Source organism: Protobothrops mucrosquamatus, unplaced genomic scaffold, assembly GCF_001527695.2.
Source record: "Protobothrops mucrosquamatus isolate PMUCROS unplaced genomic scaffold, P.Mucros_1.0 scaffold_151, whole genome shotgun sequence".
In the NCBI taxonomy this organism is placed as follows: domain Eukaryota; kingdom Metazoa; phylum Chordata; class Lepidosauria; order Squamata; family Viperidae; genus Protobothrops; species Protobothrops mucrosquamatus.
This window is the reverse complement of record NW_015386227.1, coordinates 1-15384: the sequence shown is the minus strand read 5'-3', so window position 1 is coordinate 15384 and position 15384 is coordinate 1. Positions and strand designations below refer to the sequence as shown.

The 15384-nt window shown below is 42.2% G+C and overlaps 1 protein-coding gene across 1 annotated transcript; it reads left to right on the top strand.

The window, feature by feature from the left end:
• Positions 1-315: 315 nt before the first annotated feature.
• COQ10A (coenzyme Q10A) lies at positions 316-12089 on the top strand. Its single transcript, XM_015819821.1, has 5 exons — positions 316-395; positions 7153-7314; positions 9977-10169; positions 10644-10745; positions 11859-12089. Exons 1-5 carry the CDS (start codon positions 316-318, stop codon positions 12024-12026), a joined length of 705 nt encoding a protein of 234 aa, XP_015675307.1. The 3' UTR covers positions 12027-12089.
• Positions 12090-15384: the final 3295 nt, after the last annotated feature.

The window sequence follows — 15384 nt, the reverse complement described above, 5'->3', positions numbered from 1 at the left end:
GCGATAAAGGTGACTTAAAAAGAAGCCAACGCTCATAAACGGCCAACAATTCGCAGACCGCGGTACTCAAAAAAAAGAGAAGCTAGAATCCCCACGGTTCACTCGGGCGTAATCTTAGAACCACATCCCCCACAAAGCCTTGCGCTCGTTTCCTCTTCAGCCCTTTCTCCCGCGCTGTGACACATATAGGGCGACGCAAGGACATTGTGACGCCAACGGGGGTGAAAGTTCACGCCGGTGCCTGTCTATTCGCTGGCGGAATTGATACGGTCGAGAGAGGGGCATTTCCACCTGGTCTCCCCCCCCCGCCCCCCCATGGCGACTCGCTGGCTCCGGGAAATTTGGCAACTGGGAGTGCGGGGAGGGCTGAGACCGAGGACGGCCGCGGCTGGCTGGTGAGCGGAGCGAGGGAAGAAGACATGGGGGGGAGGGCACGGAAGGAGCGGGACGAACAGGACAGATGGCTTAGGAGCCTGGGGCGAAGGACCCCCGAACGAAAGCAAGGCGTTGGGATGGTCAGCTTAGCCTACCCCATTCAAAAGAGGGGAGCAGAATTCGGGGTCCCCCCCCCTCTCTTCTTGGCCGGGCTTGTAGGCTTTTGCCAGGTGTATGGCAAGCAGATTCAGCGGGTGGATCCTTAAGCGTTGTGCGTATAGGAAAAGATTGACTCAATCGGGAGATGGGGGGGAAGTACCCTGGCTGTTTTTGAGATTTTTGGGGAGGGGGATCTAATAGCATGTGACGTCTGGAAAACGAATGAAATTGAACAAGGATCTGGGAAGTCTCTGTAAGGAGGCTGAGTGTTTTAGGGAAGGACAACGGGGACCAGTACACCTGTGCTCCTTGCTCTTCGTTCAGGGGGAATAAAATGCGTAATTTGTAGAAGGCCATCGCAGGAGTAAATGGAGAGAGGGTTGGGAAAGCGAAATGGAAGTTAAAATGGAAAGGGAGCCCCCCCCCCCGAGTTAGAAGACTTTTAGAAGAATCCTGTGGGATTTTATGGCGAGTTACTGGTGATAACGGTGATCAGAGCCTGGGGCAATAAAAATGAGAATATTACATTACATTACGTATTGCATTATGAGATCTACTGATCGCGTTTCCCTGGATGCGGTAAGAGTTTCTTTTAATGAATGTGTACCTGTAATGAAGGAAGTAAATGGAAAAGACTAAGCCTCCAGTAAGATAAGGGTTTGGATTTTTATAAGCAGTATGTATAAATGGCAATCTCTTTGCAGTTCAGGGCAATAATGCTGTCTTCTAACATGACAGAATGACATGTGTGTTTATCTGTTATATGTATATTTTTTATGAGTTCAAAGTAGCATACATAGCACTCCACCCTCTATTTTCCCTCACAACAACTATCCCATGGGGTAGGTTTGGCTGAGAAATACTAACTGAACCAAAGTCAGTCAATCAGCTTCACTGGCTGAGGGTGGACTTGAAGCTGTGATTCAATTTCTTAACCATTAAGCCACACATACACAATAAGCATCAAGTTCCATTTTTGACTGTCTGAAGTACTCTATGAAACAGATTGAAAAGGTTTTTTAAAAATTATGTAACTGATTTATTTGAAATAGTAACAAAGAGAACTCAGAATGTGTGTGGTTGCTTCTGTGCTAATCTATAATTTTGTAAAAAAAAAATTACTTGGGGCTTTTAGACTGATGTTTGATTCCTGCTGGTTTGGTAAAGCTTAAAGGCCTGCCTTAGTTCCAGCAGCAACTTGAAAAGTTTCTAAGCTTAGAAAAGGAAGCTAGCTGGATAATGCTGTGTTTTGATTTTGTTTTTTTTAAACTGGGAAAGTTTTCTTTGCAAATACTTTGAGATGAAATGTTATAGAGTTGAGGAAAAGCTGGTACCAACAGAGTCACTTCCATTTTGAACTTCTTCCTAGTAATTGGTATTTTTTCTTTACTTCTGCACTAAATGAATTTCCAAACAGGAAGCACACTGTATGCAACATACTGTATGTGTGACTAATCATGCTTTTGTGTAGTTGTGTTAATGACCAGTCAGTGATCTACCAGAACAAGATTTTTATCATGCAGAAAGTTTACAGTCAACAGTTACAAACCCGCATCATATTTAATCCATATGCATGTATGAATTAAATTATGAAGATCAAAGTACCCCTTTCTAGCCTTGTCTTCTGTGCATTAAAATGTGATGATATAACCTAATGAGAAGGGCCATTTTGTTTTAGGTAGAATGGTCTTCAGTCACCATAAGGACAAGGTTGGGAGTACAGTATTATATGGCTTTCCAGATGTTGAACTACAGATTTCAGCTCCCCATCTGTTTAAACCAATTTTAAAGGCATTGGGATATTGCTCTTCTTCTAGGTTAATGTAATGAATTAACAGGATTTTCAGGAGCGTGACCTGTGAACTACATTTCCTTAGTCAAATCAACACTCAACCATATATTCAATCTACAGCTTGATATAGTTTATAAGTTTGAGTTTCAATTTTTTTCCTCTCATGTGGAATGAAATTATTTTTGTAAATTTTGTAGGTCTTTTATAAAATAAGAGATAATGAATTGAATGGGTTCATGTTTTTTAGAGGAAGATTTTTTCTTTGATGGATATTTTAGCATTTATTTGTTGTGTTATCACAGATCTGGAAACGATTGTTCCTTATGAGGACTCATTTTCCCCAGAAATATCCTTAAGCATTTTTTTAAAAAAATCTGAAAATGAAGTGTCCGGTAATACTTTGAATACATAACCTTTTGATTGTACTATTGCAACAATGTTTGCAAAAGACTTCCAAACAGGATTTGGTTTTGGATTTGGTTTCCCAATGAACATACTCCAAAGTACTATTTCTCCATATGATCTGGAACTTAGTTTTAAACTAGAATTAGTTGTACTTGAGAAGCCTTCCAAAATAATATATAGTGTAGTGGGAGTGAGAAACTATATACATGGCTCTTCTAATGTTTCCTAGCTTCTTTTTTGTCTGAAAATTGCATGCGATTGTGGGGGTTAGTTTGGAAGCACAATATGTGTATCTAACTGGATGTGTTTGAAGAAATCTGAGATTTTTATCAGAATTATGTTAATATATAGGTATTTAAACTTGATTTAAAAAAAAAAAGTTGTAGAATGCTTTATTTTGTGGAATTAATTTTACCAGGGGGAAAAGGACCTAGGTAAAAAAAAAAATGAAGTGGCAAGTATCAGGCAATATTATAAAGAAATTAGTTTTAAAATGGTCTTTTGAGATGGTCTAGATCAGTGGTGGCGAACCTTATAGAGACCGAGTGCCCCAAAACTGGCCCTGTCCCCTCCAGCCCCTGCCCCGCTCCACCCCCCCATCCCCGCCCCGCCTGCCTCCAGGGCCCACCGCAGATCGCCCAGGCAGCCCAGCAGCACTATGGCGGTCACGCCCTCTGCCTGTGCCCTGCAGCATCAACTGTGCACAATGGGGTGTGAGGGCAGAGTCTTGTCTACGCTGTCTGGTTGCCATGTCCTTGGCTGTGCTGCTCTGCTTGGGCCACGCTCAGGGGCGACTCTCCTTCAGGGGGGCTGCTGGAGAGGAGGGGGTCGTGGGGGGAGGCGAGGCTGGGGCAACAGCATGTGTGCCCACAGAGAGGGCTCCGAGTGCCGCCTCTGGCTCCCGTGCCATAGGTTTGCCACCACTGGTCTAGATAGAAATACATTATTACATAAGAATTCCAAGATGCTGACTTGCGTGCACATGTTGGGTTAATTCACAATGTTGTCTGTTTACTTTTGGCTTAGCAGGGCAACTGATTCCAACCACAGTTATATATGAATCATGGGCTACACCTTAGTAATACAAGTGAGCTAGGGTAATATGGCTTATGCAACAAGAGTATGCCTTAGCATGATATGTGAATCCAGTCTCTTAAATTAGAAATCTTTAAATCTATATGATCGAAGGAGGTGTAGTAGAAATCTTTGTAAACTCGATAGGAGGCCGTCACCGTCGTTTCTGTTTACCCATAATCCCATACACGAATTACTAAGGACTTACAAACAACGAGACGTCACAAGCACGGAAAGGGAGACTGGCAAACGATACGATAGGACAACGTGATCCCATTCTGAAATGGAAGTTCGCTAGAATCTGGTAAAAAATCTCCAGGCAAAGCATAGATTGAAATAAGGATTCTGGATGCCTGCAAGTCACTGATGCTGGTAGATGCAGCTTAGTACCTCAGTTAAATTTGTGGGGGACAAACTGATGGCGTTTAAAACTTACTTACTTCAAGTGACTATGCCAGATGAAAGAGGTTCATCTGTGGTGTCTACGGGATTTCTGTTGTTTTAACTTCTTTATGTAATTGTTCGTATTCACAATGGCTTGCTTGGCAGTGTTCCCAAGTAAATGTCTTAGCTAACCTGCTGGGCAGCTATTCTGTAATTGCCATTCTTTCCGCATTCTTTTTTGTCCTTGAATATGCTGCAATATATTCTTTGTACATCTTCTAAGTTAAATTCCACACCTCTTTCTGTCTTAGCTCTAGCTCAGAGTAGGCAACCTCGGCTATGCTGACTCAGGAATTCTGGGAGTTGAAGTCCATGAGTCATAAAAGAGCCGAGGTTGCCTACCCCTGCTCTAGCTGCATCCATCATACTGTGGTATATTGCTACATATTAATGTCCCCCCCCTCTTTTTTTCTGAAAAAGGCATTAAGGCAGCTTCTTACTTTTAGATCTCCAGATATGTGTTAGGCTGCAAATTTCATTATGCTTGGTCAGCATGCTGATGATAGAAATTGTAGTCCAATGCACCCGGAGGGCACCAAATTGGGGAAGGTTATGACCCAAAAAAACCCCTCAACTGTTGTTTTTCTGAAGCCAAAATTATCGCACACCCATCTTGCTCATGATGAAATTTAGACCAAAGAGAGGAACAGGGGACATACAGGGACTTTTCTTCAATTCATTGGTCACAGTTTTAAGTAGTCTAAAAACTTGTCGATCCAAGCAAAAGGTATTTTTTTAAACCTCTGGTGACATTAAATCTGACAGGAAATCTATCCCTCTTTTCATAGATAGGGTTTCCACTAGGGCCAGGCATCCTGAATATTTACTTGTTGAAAAAAACAGCTTAGCTGCTGCTGGGGGAAGGCTCACCGACAATAATTATGTAACTTAAGCTAAGCTAAGCTGGCCTGCAAATAAGATAGAAGCTAGCCAACGTGGAAGAAAATGCAAAAGCTTTGCATTTCGGATCACTCCTCCCAACTGAATTTTAGGAAGTGTTATGGGAAATTGAGCAGGAAAATTGCTCTCTCTTCTTTAATTAAAGTGTCTAATAATTTCAGTTGGGACTCAGCCGCTGTATGTAGGGTTTTTCTGGCAGAAAGAGCTTCCCACCCAAAAGCAAAAGAGGCGAAAAGGCCAACATCTAAGAGCCTATCCTCAGTTGCATCTAACTGCAGCATAATTATGTCCCAGCAACATCTTTTTTTTTTCTATTGTGTCCTCACAATTTTGGCCTCATAGAGGAAAGTCATCCTTAAAGTAGTTTTCTCCCCTTTATTTTGATACACGTTTTTGCCATGGATTCAATCAGGTGCACCATTCTTTCGGGTGGTGTAAAGAGAGGACCTTTGGAGATGGGATCACCCCAGCATCATTAGCCTGGTCAGATTGGTCTGGCATGATTCTTCTACAGTCCCTAAACACCGTCTTCTGGACTATTCTGCAATTTTTTTCAGGCGGGATTTCTCCCTGTAACCCTCAGATTGGTGAGTCTGATCTTCTGAGGTCAGTCTGAACAGCAGGTGATCAGTGGTGGCAATCACAGGTAGGACTGCAAGGTGAAGTGAGAAGGACTACTGTTTACTAATCAATGACCTGCTCTCTCTGCTTGTTAAGGCTGCTTTTGAAAACACATTTACCAGTCTTCTTTAATAGCACTGAACTTGTATCTAAAATTGCTACTTGACAACAAGTTGTAAAACAAGTAGAGCGGAAGGTAGCAGCCAAGGATTTAGAAAAATGTACATGGGATCAGGTTCCCTTTTCCAGTTTCTGCAGGAGTGAAGATGGTATCGATATACACAATTTATCCTGACATTTATGACAAAAGTTCAGATTGTAGTAACTCTGTTGAACAACTTGTACTTTGGGGAGTGGAGTAATGTTTGTCCAATGCTATTAAGTTTAATTTTCACAAGTACAGAGATGATAATCTGAGGAATCGCAGATACAGTGATACAAGAGCTTCAGAACCAGAAGTAGATAATCAGAAGCCCTCTGAAATTCATAGACCAGTGATGGCGAACCTTTTAGAGACTGAGTGCCCAAACAGCAACCCAAAACCCACATGCATCGTCGAGGGCCGGGTAGGGGTGGCCCATTGGGTGGGCGTGGCTGCGGTGGTAACGGCAGACTGGGTGGGACTAAAAAGTTCAATCAATTCCAACTTTGCAAGATCTTTTTTTCCCTGCGAGAAGTTGAAATTGATTGATTGAACCTTTTTTTTTTTTGCACACGGCGGCAGAGGCCTAAAGCGAAAAGGTTTTATAAAACCCAGCTGAAGGTGTAGGACTGAGGCGATGGTGCGCGTGCCCACAGAGAAGGCTCTGAGTGCCGCCTCTGGCACCCGTGCCATAGGTTCACCACCACTGCTATATAACTTAAACTTGTAGAATAAATTATTTTGTCTTCTTCCCTTCTGTGCATTTTCCTGGCTAGGAGATGACAAACGTCCAGTTGCCAAGAAGCCATTTAGAAAACTGACTGTTTCTGTCGCCACCACTGTCATAGACTATGATTTTTACGTCCTTTTCTTCTAACATTCCCCCCCCGTGTGTGTGTGTGAAGAGTTCTCCTTGTTCTCGTAAACGGGAATCTTCAGTTAATGGGGTGTCAACATCATACACAACACACATAAAGTGTAATAACACTTTTAGCTGACTTCTATTTAGTCTTGAAGGGAGGGGGGTAATATACATACTCCTAAACGGGTGTCACATGTACATCCTGAAGTCAGGTCCCGCGGAACAAAGGTCATGCTTGTAATTTACTTTACTTGCAGCTTTCTGAATCAGTGGGTGATGCCTCTGTTAGGTTATTCAGGATCAAAGGATGTTGAATTTAGACTCTGGGAAAGTTCGGTAGACTTCAATTCAGTTCAGCTAATCCTGGGGATCTTTCAGTTCCAGGTATATGCCATGCTGTGGAAGTCTGGTGATCCGAGACCCTCATACTATCAGCAGTCTTGATTGGGATCTCAGTGGTCAGCACAGCCGGACATTTATCAGCTTTACAGGACCTTTCATCAACAAACGGAAGGAATATTCAGAGAGGAGGATCATTGGGTGAGCTGACATGGCTTGCATGAGGGTGTTTTCATGATGGAGGGAAAATGTACACACTGTCTCGAATATCGTTTTGTGTGACCCACACGAGCATCATTTACTTGGGTAATAATGAACAATACAGAACTCTAGGTTTTTAAGACTAGAAATTTTGTAGTCTAAAGCAACTGAAGAGGACCTATTTCTAACGTAGGGGGATAAAAACACAAGGCAAGACCCGTGGTATCCAAGTTAGGGTCTGCCTAACCCGGTGTCCTCTTTCCCACAGCGACCAGTCAAGTTTTACAGGAAGCTAAAGCAATACAGGTAATCGGTTTAGTGCCTGTTCAAAATTACAACGGCACTTTTTCACGCTTACGACTGTTGCAGCATCCCCACGGTCACGTGATTTACATTCGGATGCTTGACAACTGGTTCCTGTTTATGACGGTTGCAGTGTCCCTGGGTCATGTGATCACCTTTTGCGACCTTCTGACAAGCAAAGTCAATGGGAGGCCAGATTCACTTAACAACAGTGTTACTAACTTAACAACTGCAGCGATTTACTTAACTGTGGCAAGAAAGGTCGTAAAATGGGGCAAAACTCACTTAACAAACGTCTCACTTAACAACAGAAATTTTGGGCTCAGTTGTCGTAAGCTGAGGACTACCTGTACTGTACACATAATCAGCAAAATCTTGAGGAAACTGCAGGCTGCTTACTTCAGGATAACAGTACCACCAATCTCCTTATATTCTCCACGAAGTATTACCTTCCCATACCTATGCAAAGCTGGAGATGTACACTCAAGAGTCAGAAAAGGAACTGTTATGTGCAGATTTACCTAGACCAGTGGTTCTCAACCTTTTTAATGCCGCGACCCCAACCGGTCGTAAGTCGAGGACTAAACCGGTCGTAAGTCGAGGACTAAACCGGTTGTAAGTCGAGGACTACCCAACCGGTCGTAAGTCGAGGACTTTCCCTGCCCAGGAGCGCCACGCATGTGTGGTTCCGCCCCCTGTGCCGGCCGAGGCGTAGCTGGCAAGCGGCAGAGACGGAGCAGGCCAACCACCAGCTGGCCCAGCCCAAGGGAGGTAAGGCACCCACCGGAAAAGGGGAAAAAAATGGCGGACAAAAAAATGGCGGACAGCCTTGCTTGGCGACCCCTGTGAAATGGTCGATCGACCCCAAATGGGGTCCCGACCTACAGGTTGAGAACCACTGACCTAGACTGTTATTAGTTTGGATTATGCAATCAGGGATTAATTAGCTTAAATTCTTCTCCCCAGCTCATGGGAAGGAAGAATTAACTCGAATGGCCATTTTGTTATTCTTCCAAGCTGTATGATACTTGGAATCTATAGATAACATACACTGATTGTGTGGCCAATAGCCCTTTCTAGCCTTATCTTCCATGAATATTCTCGATTTACTGTATATTCATTCTGCCTAGCTTCCTCTGCAGCAATAAGGAATGTGTTATCAAAAAGAGAACTGAACTTTGCTTGCAATTGATAAGTGGTTTGGAAACATGGATTTTATGTAGTTCTTTATTTGTAGCAGGCTGCAATCATATCCAAGATTGTGAGTTTGTTTGTTATCTTCTGCAGTTGCATAAGCAGGGAAAGTATTTGGGAGAATTTGCTGATAAAAAGAGTCCCAGTGACTTTCTCTCCCTCCTTCTGTTACCCTCCTCCTGCTCCGTCTCCTTTTCTCTCTTGATATTTTTTAATTTTTTTACCAGATTTTTAGAAAGTTAAGAATAGAGTACAAAGAAAAAAATTAGAGTAAAAACATGTTTTGTCATACTTTCTCCCCTTCCTTTCCATTTGTTTCCCAACAGCTAACTTAAATATTTCTATTTTTCTCATTGTTGTACTGTGGTTACTTCTTGGAAGCTTTGTATTGATTTTATCATAGTTTTTTTATTTGTTCCATTTCTGTGTCATATTTCAATAACCATTTACAGTTATAATAGTCCCAATAGAAGACCTTGGGTTTGTATAAGTGCTGCAACTTCTGTATTTTTATCAAGGTTCTTTCTCCTTTCTTGAAATCCCTTTTTATCCTTCAAGCAATTTGTAAATACACCAATCACAGTAAATTTGTACCTTTGCTAAGCAATTCTCACTGCACAGTAGTTGTCCTTGAAATAGACAATTGACAAAGTTAATGGTCAGATTTGCAGGCTTATCTTTGCTTTTAAGAGATTCCATTTTTTTCCCAAAATTTATCTTATGTTATTTTAAATTTCTTTTTTTAATATAGATACCTATAAGATTGAGATTTACATGGAGTTTTGCAAGACTTGGAAAGAGGCAGATATTATATTAAATAATTTACTGCCTGTCTCAAATAACAGAATGCCTAAAATCTCCAAACAGCAGAATATATCAATCATAGAAGGAGCCAGGCTCTATTTCTTGTACGTTAGTTCTCTTTGATACAATGGAATCTAAGGGAATAAGTAAATGAAACATCCTTCCTATTTCTTCCATTCTCCTCTAAAACAAGATCTTGGATTTGAGAAGTGGAGAAGAAATGCAATTTTGAAAGTTTCCTTTCAATGTTTACAGCATAATAGATATTCCAGCATCCTGTGGTATGCATGTACCTATGTCATTGTGGACATGTGCATCATTGTGGACATAACATAAGGAGTCACTCTCTCTTTATTTGCAGTTACTCCATGCAGGAAATGTATGGTGTTGTGGCCAATGTGAATGAATATAAGGAATTTGTTCCATGGTGTAAGAAATCAACGGTGGTCTCTAAGCGAGCAGGACATGTGAAGGCCCAGCTGGAAGTTGGATTCCCTCCTGTTGTGGAACGTTATACCTCTATTGTGACACTGGTGCAACCCCATTTGGTGAAGGTGAGTTGTGTATCTGTGGGTTAACCAGGCTGATGATACTTCATTGTTGCAATGACAATATAATAACAAGCATTGCATAATTAATAATTTGTCCTGGTGCCTCAGATAATTTGGAGGGAAGTTTGATGAATGTGGTGGCACTGGCATTGAGAGAACACTTAATAAAAAATTAAAAATATTGAAAGTGCTCAACAGAAAGTGCTTTCCATAAACATGACATATGAAGCAAGATACGCATAAGGCAGACGTGAGATACCTGTTTCAAATGCAAGTTGATGGATAAATCTTTATCCAGAGCTGCTGTTATTAGAGTGGGGATGGGAACTCTTGCATTCTATTGGCCATTCTGCTGTCCTCCATGTTGAGGAGAATTCTGGGAGTTGTAGTCCAGCATATCTGGAGGGCGTCAGTTTGGCTAATTCACACTGTGTGGGTTTTGCTACCAACATGAAACTTTGCTATTATTTTCCCCAGGCAGTCTGCACTGATGGAAAACTTTTCAATCATCTGGAGACAAGCTGGCGTTTCAGTCCTGGCATTCCAGGCTATCCTCGCACCTGTACCCTGGACTTCGCAGTAAGCACACAAAGGCTAATGGGATTCCTCACCAGCTCATTAGCTCTTGCATAAATGAGGACTGATTTGGGGGCCCTGCATCCATCGGCTTTTAAAAAAGGTGGACTTTCCATTACTACTGAGAAAAGTCTGTAAGATCCTAGTTGTGAAGGAACTAGAACCGTATTCTGGTGGCAGAGATGTTTCTGGTACTGAGCATTCCTCCCACAAGCCTTCATTTCCTAGAGCTGTTGAATGAATTCCTTGAAGCAGAGTAGGGAACTCCAAGGTCATTGAGGTATGTCACTTCTCTGGCCTCCAAACTATGTGCTTGCCAAAGGCAGTCCATCTAGTAGATGCCCCTGTGGCACCTCCTATAGTGGGAGCTATAGTGTGTAAAAGCAAGAAACCATTCCAATACCTGGATAAGTATGTAAATCCTGTACCACACATCCCATTAGGTTACAACCTTAGCTATAACGATCTCCCTTGCCAAATCCATTTCCATTAAAATCTTGATTTTATAGATGAAACATAAGGAGCATAGGTAAGTCATGAACAAGTCAGCCAAGTGCTGTCTTTATGGCAGTTGCTGACTTAGTTCTCTGGCAGTCCTGACTTAGTTAGAGAAAGTGGCATTCCTAATAGTCAAAGTTTAGCTAGATGTGCGTCGTAAACGGGAACTCTTTGGGGTTCTGTGTCATCCCGCTGGGCACTATTGCTCTGTACTTAGAGCCACTCTTGATGCCCAACTGAGACTAGATTGTGGTCCTCCTTTCCTTCTGCCTCTGCCCCAACTAGAGATGGATCAGCACAAAGTAGATGTCAGTTGGGCCATCCCAATTTATTATCACAGTAATACACCCCTGGGCCCAATTTCTGTAGGAAAAAATTGGAGCCTCATCAGTTTTCAGCAAGTAGTTGTACACCATTTTTATAAGTGTACTTGTTATTCCTGCTGTACTTAAGAACAAATCTCCTGATTTGTAATTTCAAAATTATTCTTCCACAGCAAATCTTTTCTAGACCCTTCTCTGGAGCAAGGGGAAGGGGCTTTCTCACTGTAAAATGGCCTAGCTTCACTGCGGAAAAATGATCTTCACGGTAGTCCAATGTGCTGTTCTCTTTCCTCAGATCTCTTTTGAATTTCGTTCCCTGCTGCACTCGCAGTTGGCTGCCGTTTTTTTCGATGAGGTAGTAAAGCAGATGGTGGCAGCCTTTGAGCGCCGGGCATCGAAGAATTATGGCCCCGAGACCCAGATTCCTCAAGAACTCATGTTCCACAAAGTCCATCAGACGTGAAGGGTGCCTGCGGCTTTGGTCACTTCAACGGACACTTGAAGTTGGGTGTTTGCTTGCAGCATCCCCAGCTGTTTGTTTATATCTATTTATTTGGTTTCTCCTGATATCCTGTTTAATTTATCCACTGGGCCTGGTGTGATGACCAAGACTTAATCCTAAGGAAAGGGTCAGAGTGCCATGTTACCTCTGGAGCAGCGTCTCAGTCTTCACTTTTATTTTACCTGACAGGAATTTTATGCTGGGTCTTTTTCTTTTTAGCATACTTCATTTGAAGCTTCTTTCTATGAAACATACCACTGTGACTGCCTTAGATTGTAGTTTGTGCTGTTCCTTGACTTCTTGAGAAAGAGGTAGCAAAAACTTAAGTTCTCTCAGTGGGCCTAAGGACGACCAGTCCTCTTCTTGATAAAAGAGAAGGGCCTACTACAGTAGTTGCCCTGGGGGTGGCTTTGGCATTCTTTGGTGCATCGGATTCTTCCACCTTTCCTATTCATCATTGGGTTAGGTCAGAAAGAAATGGCAGCCACTTAGCTGCTCAGTGAGTGCCTTTTTTGAGGGAATGATGGGGTCAAGGAAAGGCTTTCTTTTGGAGTTGGGATTATTTTAGAAAATAGATGTTGCTCTTAATGAAAGTATTTTGAGATAGGAAGGAACGTGAGGGAAAAGAGAGTGGTCCTTCCTATTGCAGGACCACTGAAGCTTTCTTTAATGTCCAGCTTGTACGGCCTTCCAAGATGATTTTATACCAGTTTCAAAATTCAAATGTTACCCTACCAGCAGATGTTTTGATTGCAAGCACTTCAGAAGTTCAGCAGCCAGGATGTTTTGGGAGTAATTAAATCAGCAAAGCCACTCTCGTGACCTAACTGGCTGTTTCAGTTTACTCAGCTCCACCTCTGCTGCTCTGCGTGAAGAGACTGGAAAATGGCATTAGCAGGCCGAGGGCTTCCACTTTGAAGAAATAGTTCCCGTCTCTTCAAAACTGTGTCTTCCATCACATATTTTTGTACCACAAGCGGCTGTATCTGTTGTGGTTCAGTGAAGATGAAGCTTCCAGGGTGAATGTGGGAGAGGAGCAATTAAGCATCAAGTCGCCAAACAGTTTGTGGGAAGAAATTTACCTGGAATCTTCAGCAAACCAGCTCCAAGATGAAAGACCTCAATTCCTGGCTGCTGTACTGGCTATATCCCCATTGTGGGTATCCCAAACCCTCCCTTTCCCCACTCCATTAACACTAATTTTGTGTTGTCTAGTTTGGTGTAAACCCTCTGTCCCCTTTCCAGTTACCAAGGAAATTTTATTTTTGTTAAAAGCACTATTTGCACAAACCACGTGTGTGCAGGATTGCCAAGGCTAGGAAGAGAGTGCCACTTTGGCTGTGTTTCTGTGGAGAGAGTGACCAAGCTCCCGAACAAGTGTCTCTACCGTGTAGGCTTGGGTCATCCTGAGCGTGATGCTAAAAATACTGGGGGTGTGTGAATGTGCAGTTTGACGAAGATGCGACTTTGGGGGAGTGTGAGAGAAATTCTAGCGCATCAGATATGTATATTTTTATGGAAAGGGCTGGATATCACTGTAACTCATAAAAATGAATAAATGTTTTCGGGGGTTGTCTAAAATAATATGCCTAAAAGTTAGGCCCTGCTTCAGTGTGCCAAAGGCATTTTGAGAAGCCTTTGCCTGGGGCGTGTTTACAGGGGAGGAAGGAAGGAACTATTTTGTGTTGAAGGAATGGCTCAACAGGGATATGTGACTACCATGATTTTTCCTCAGAACTTTCTCCTTAGGACCAGACTCTCCAGACTTAATTTGTCACAGATAAAATCAGGTTTGAATAGTGAGGAGTGAGTAATGCACAGATCCAGGGGTGAGATAGAGCATGTACTGGGGGTGCCTGTCATGAAGCAGATTCCTTTGATGTAAGGGGGGGAAAGAAATCTGCCTGTGCTACTTCTGTCTGTGGATTGTAATCGTTGCCAAACTCTGGGAAGGAATTGCTTGATGCAAAGCAGTTTGGCTTTGAGGCAATTCCCACAAATCAGTCAGCTGCCACTTCTCTTCCTGGGTTTTGAGTGTTGGCTCCACTGTCATGACAAGAGTTATGTGGATCTGGCCCTATAATGGCTACCTTTTTCTCAGCAAATTCCCAGCTATCATCATTCATATTTAAATATGCTCCTATTCCTTCCGCCCTCTTAAACTCATCAACTGCTTAATTCCTGTAAAATGCTTTGAGATTGCTCTTTATCTTAGTTTGTCGTTGTGGCCTATGCATGACTAGCTTCCACACAGAGGGCACAGCCTGCAGTAGTCTTTAAGTCTCAGACAAGATTGTGTTTGTGTTTTTAAATTAGGCTGCCTGGAATGCTTGCCTGAACAAGTATCTTCTCCCCCCCCCTTTTTAAGAGTGGCGAAGTCGCTCCTAGGAAACTTCAAATATCTTAACGGTCTAATAATATCTAAGTTATGACAGCGTTCTGTCTTCCTCAGCAGATTGCATCTTGGGTTATGATTTTAAAAAGAAAGAAAGAAAAAGACTGCAACTTTAGAGATCTTCCTGACTAGCTGCCCTTGTTATACAAGGAGGATGAGCAGTTGGGCTAATAGAAAATAGTAAGTTTCACTGACACAGAACAGAGCCTTTAAATTTAAATCCAATAATGCATGGCAGATTTTCATGCAGTATGTATAAACTGTAAGCAACACACCGTAAGTCCTGAATACAGCATATATTTCAATGAAGCTCAGTTATTATCTGGAAGAACGGGACATGTTCAAATCCCACTCTGCTGTAGTGGCTTTTTTCAGCTACGTAACTACTATGAGGAACAAGCATTTCAAAACACTTAATATACTGGTAATAATAATAATGCAACTTAAAGAACAAACACTTCCACAAGGATTTTGAAATATATTCTTGGTCAACTTAAATTGACCAAAGTACAAACCTATTCATGCTTCCTTGAGATTGAACCCCGCTAAACATGGTTAGACTTCTGCATAATCATGTTAAGAACTGCCCAGGTTTAGAACAACTGGATAGCTGTGCAACAGTCCAAGAGAAAGATTAAGGGCAGTTTTGACAGCAGTGGGCTGATTAAGTGTAGCTATTGCTGTTCTCCAGGAGTAAAACCAAAACCAAAAACTTCATTTATGTAGAAATCGGTGTCAAAAGAAACCTAGTGTTCTCTTTTTAAAAAGTTTCTAATTGCTAGGAACAACAGTGTTTAAGAGTCTCAGAAAGCAAGCAGCCACTTAGGGATCTTATAGCTGCCTCCTGTATTTTCAAGATTATAAAATGCAGAATTATGCAATATTCATATTGTTCATAGCGTTCCTAGTTTAGAATAACACTTG

Bases quoted from the DNA above. Each gene is read 5' to 3' on its own strand.
- COQ10A (XM_015819821.1), top strand. From the start codon at position 316: ATGGCGACTCGCTGGCTCCGGGAAATTTGGCAACTGGGAGTGCGGGGA. The intron at 396-7,152 runs GTGAGCGGAGCG...GGGATCTTTCAG, and splicing joins AGGACGGCCGCGGCTGGCTG to TTCCAGGTATATGCCATGCT. The intron at 10,170-10,643 runs GTGAGTTGTGTA...TATTTTCCCCAG, and splicing joins TGCAACCCCATTTGGTGAAG to GCAGTCTGCACTGATGGAAA.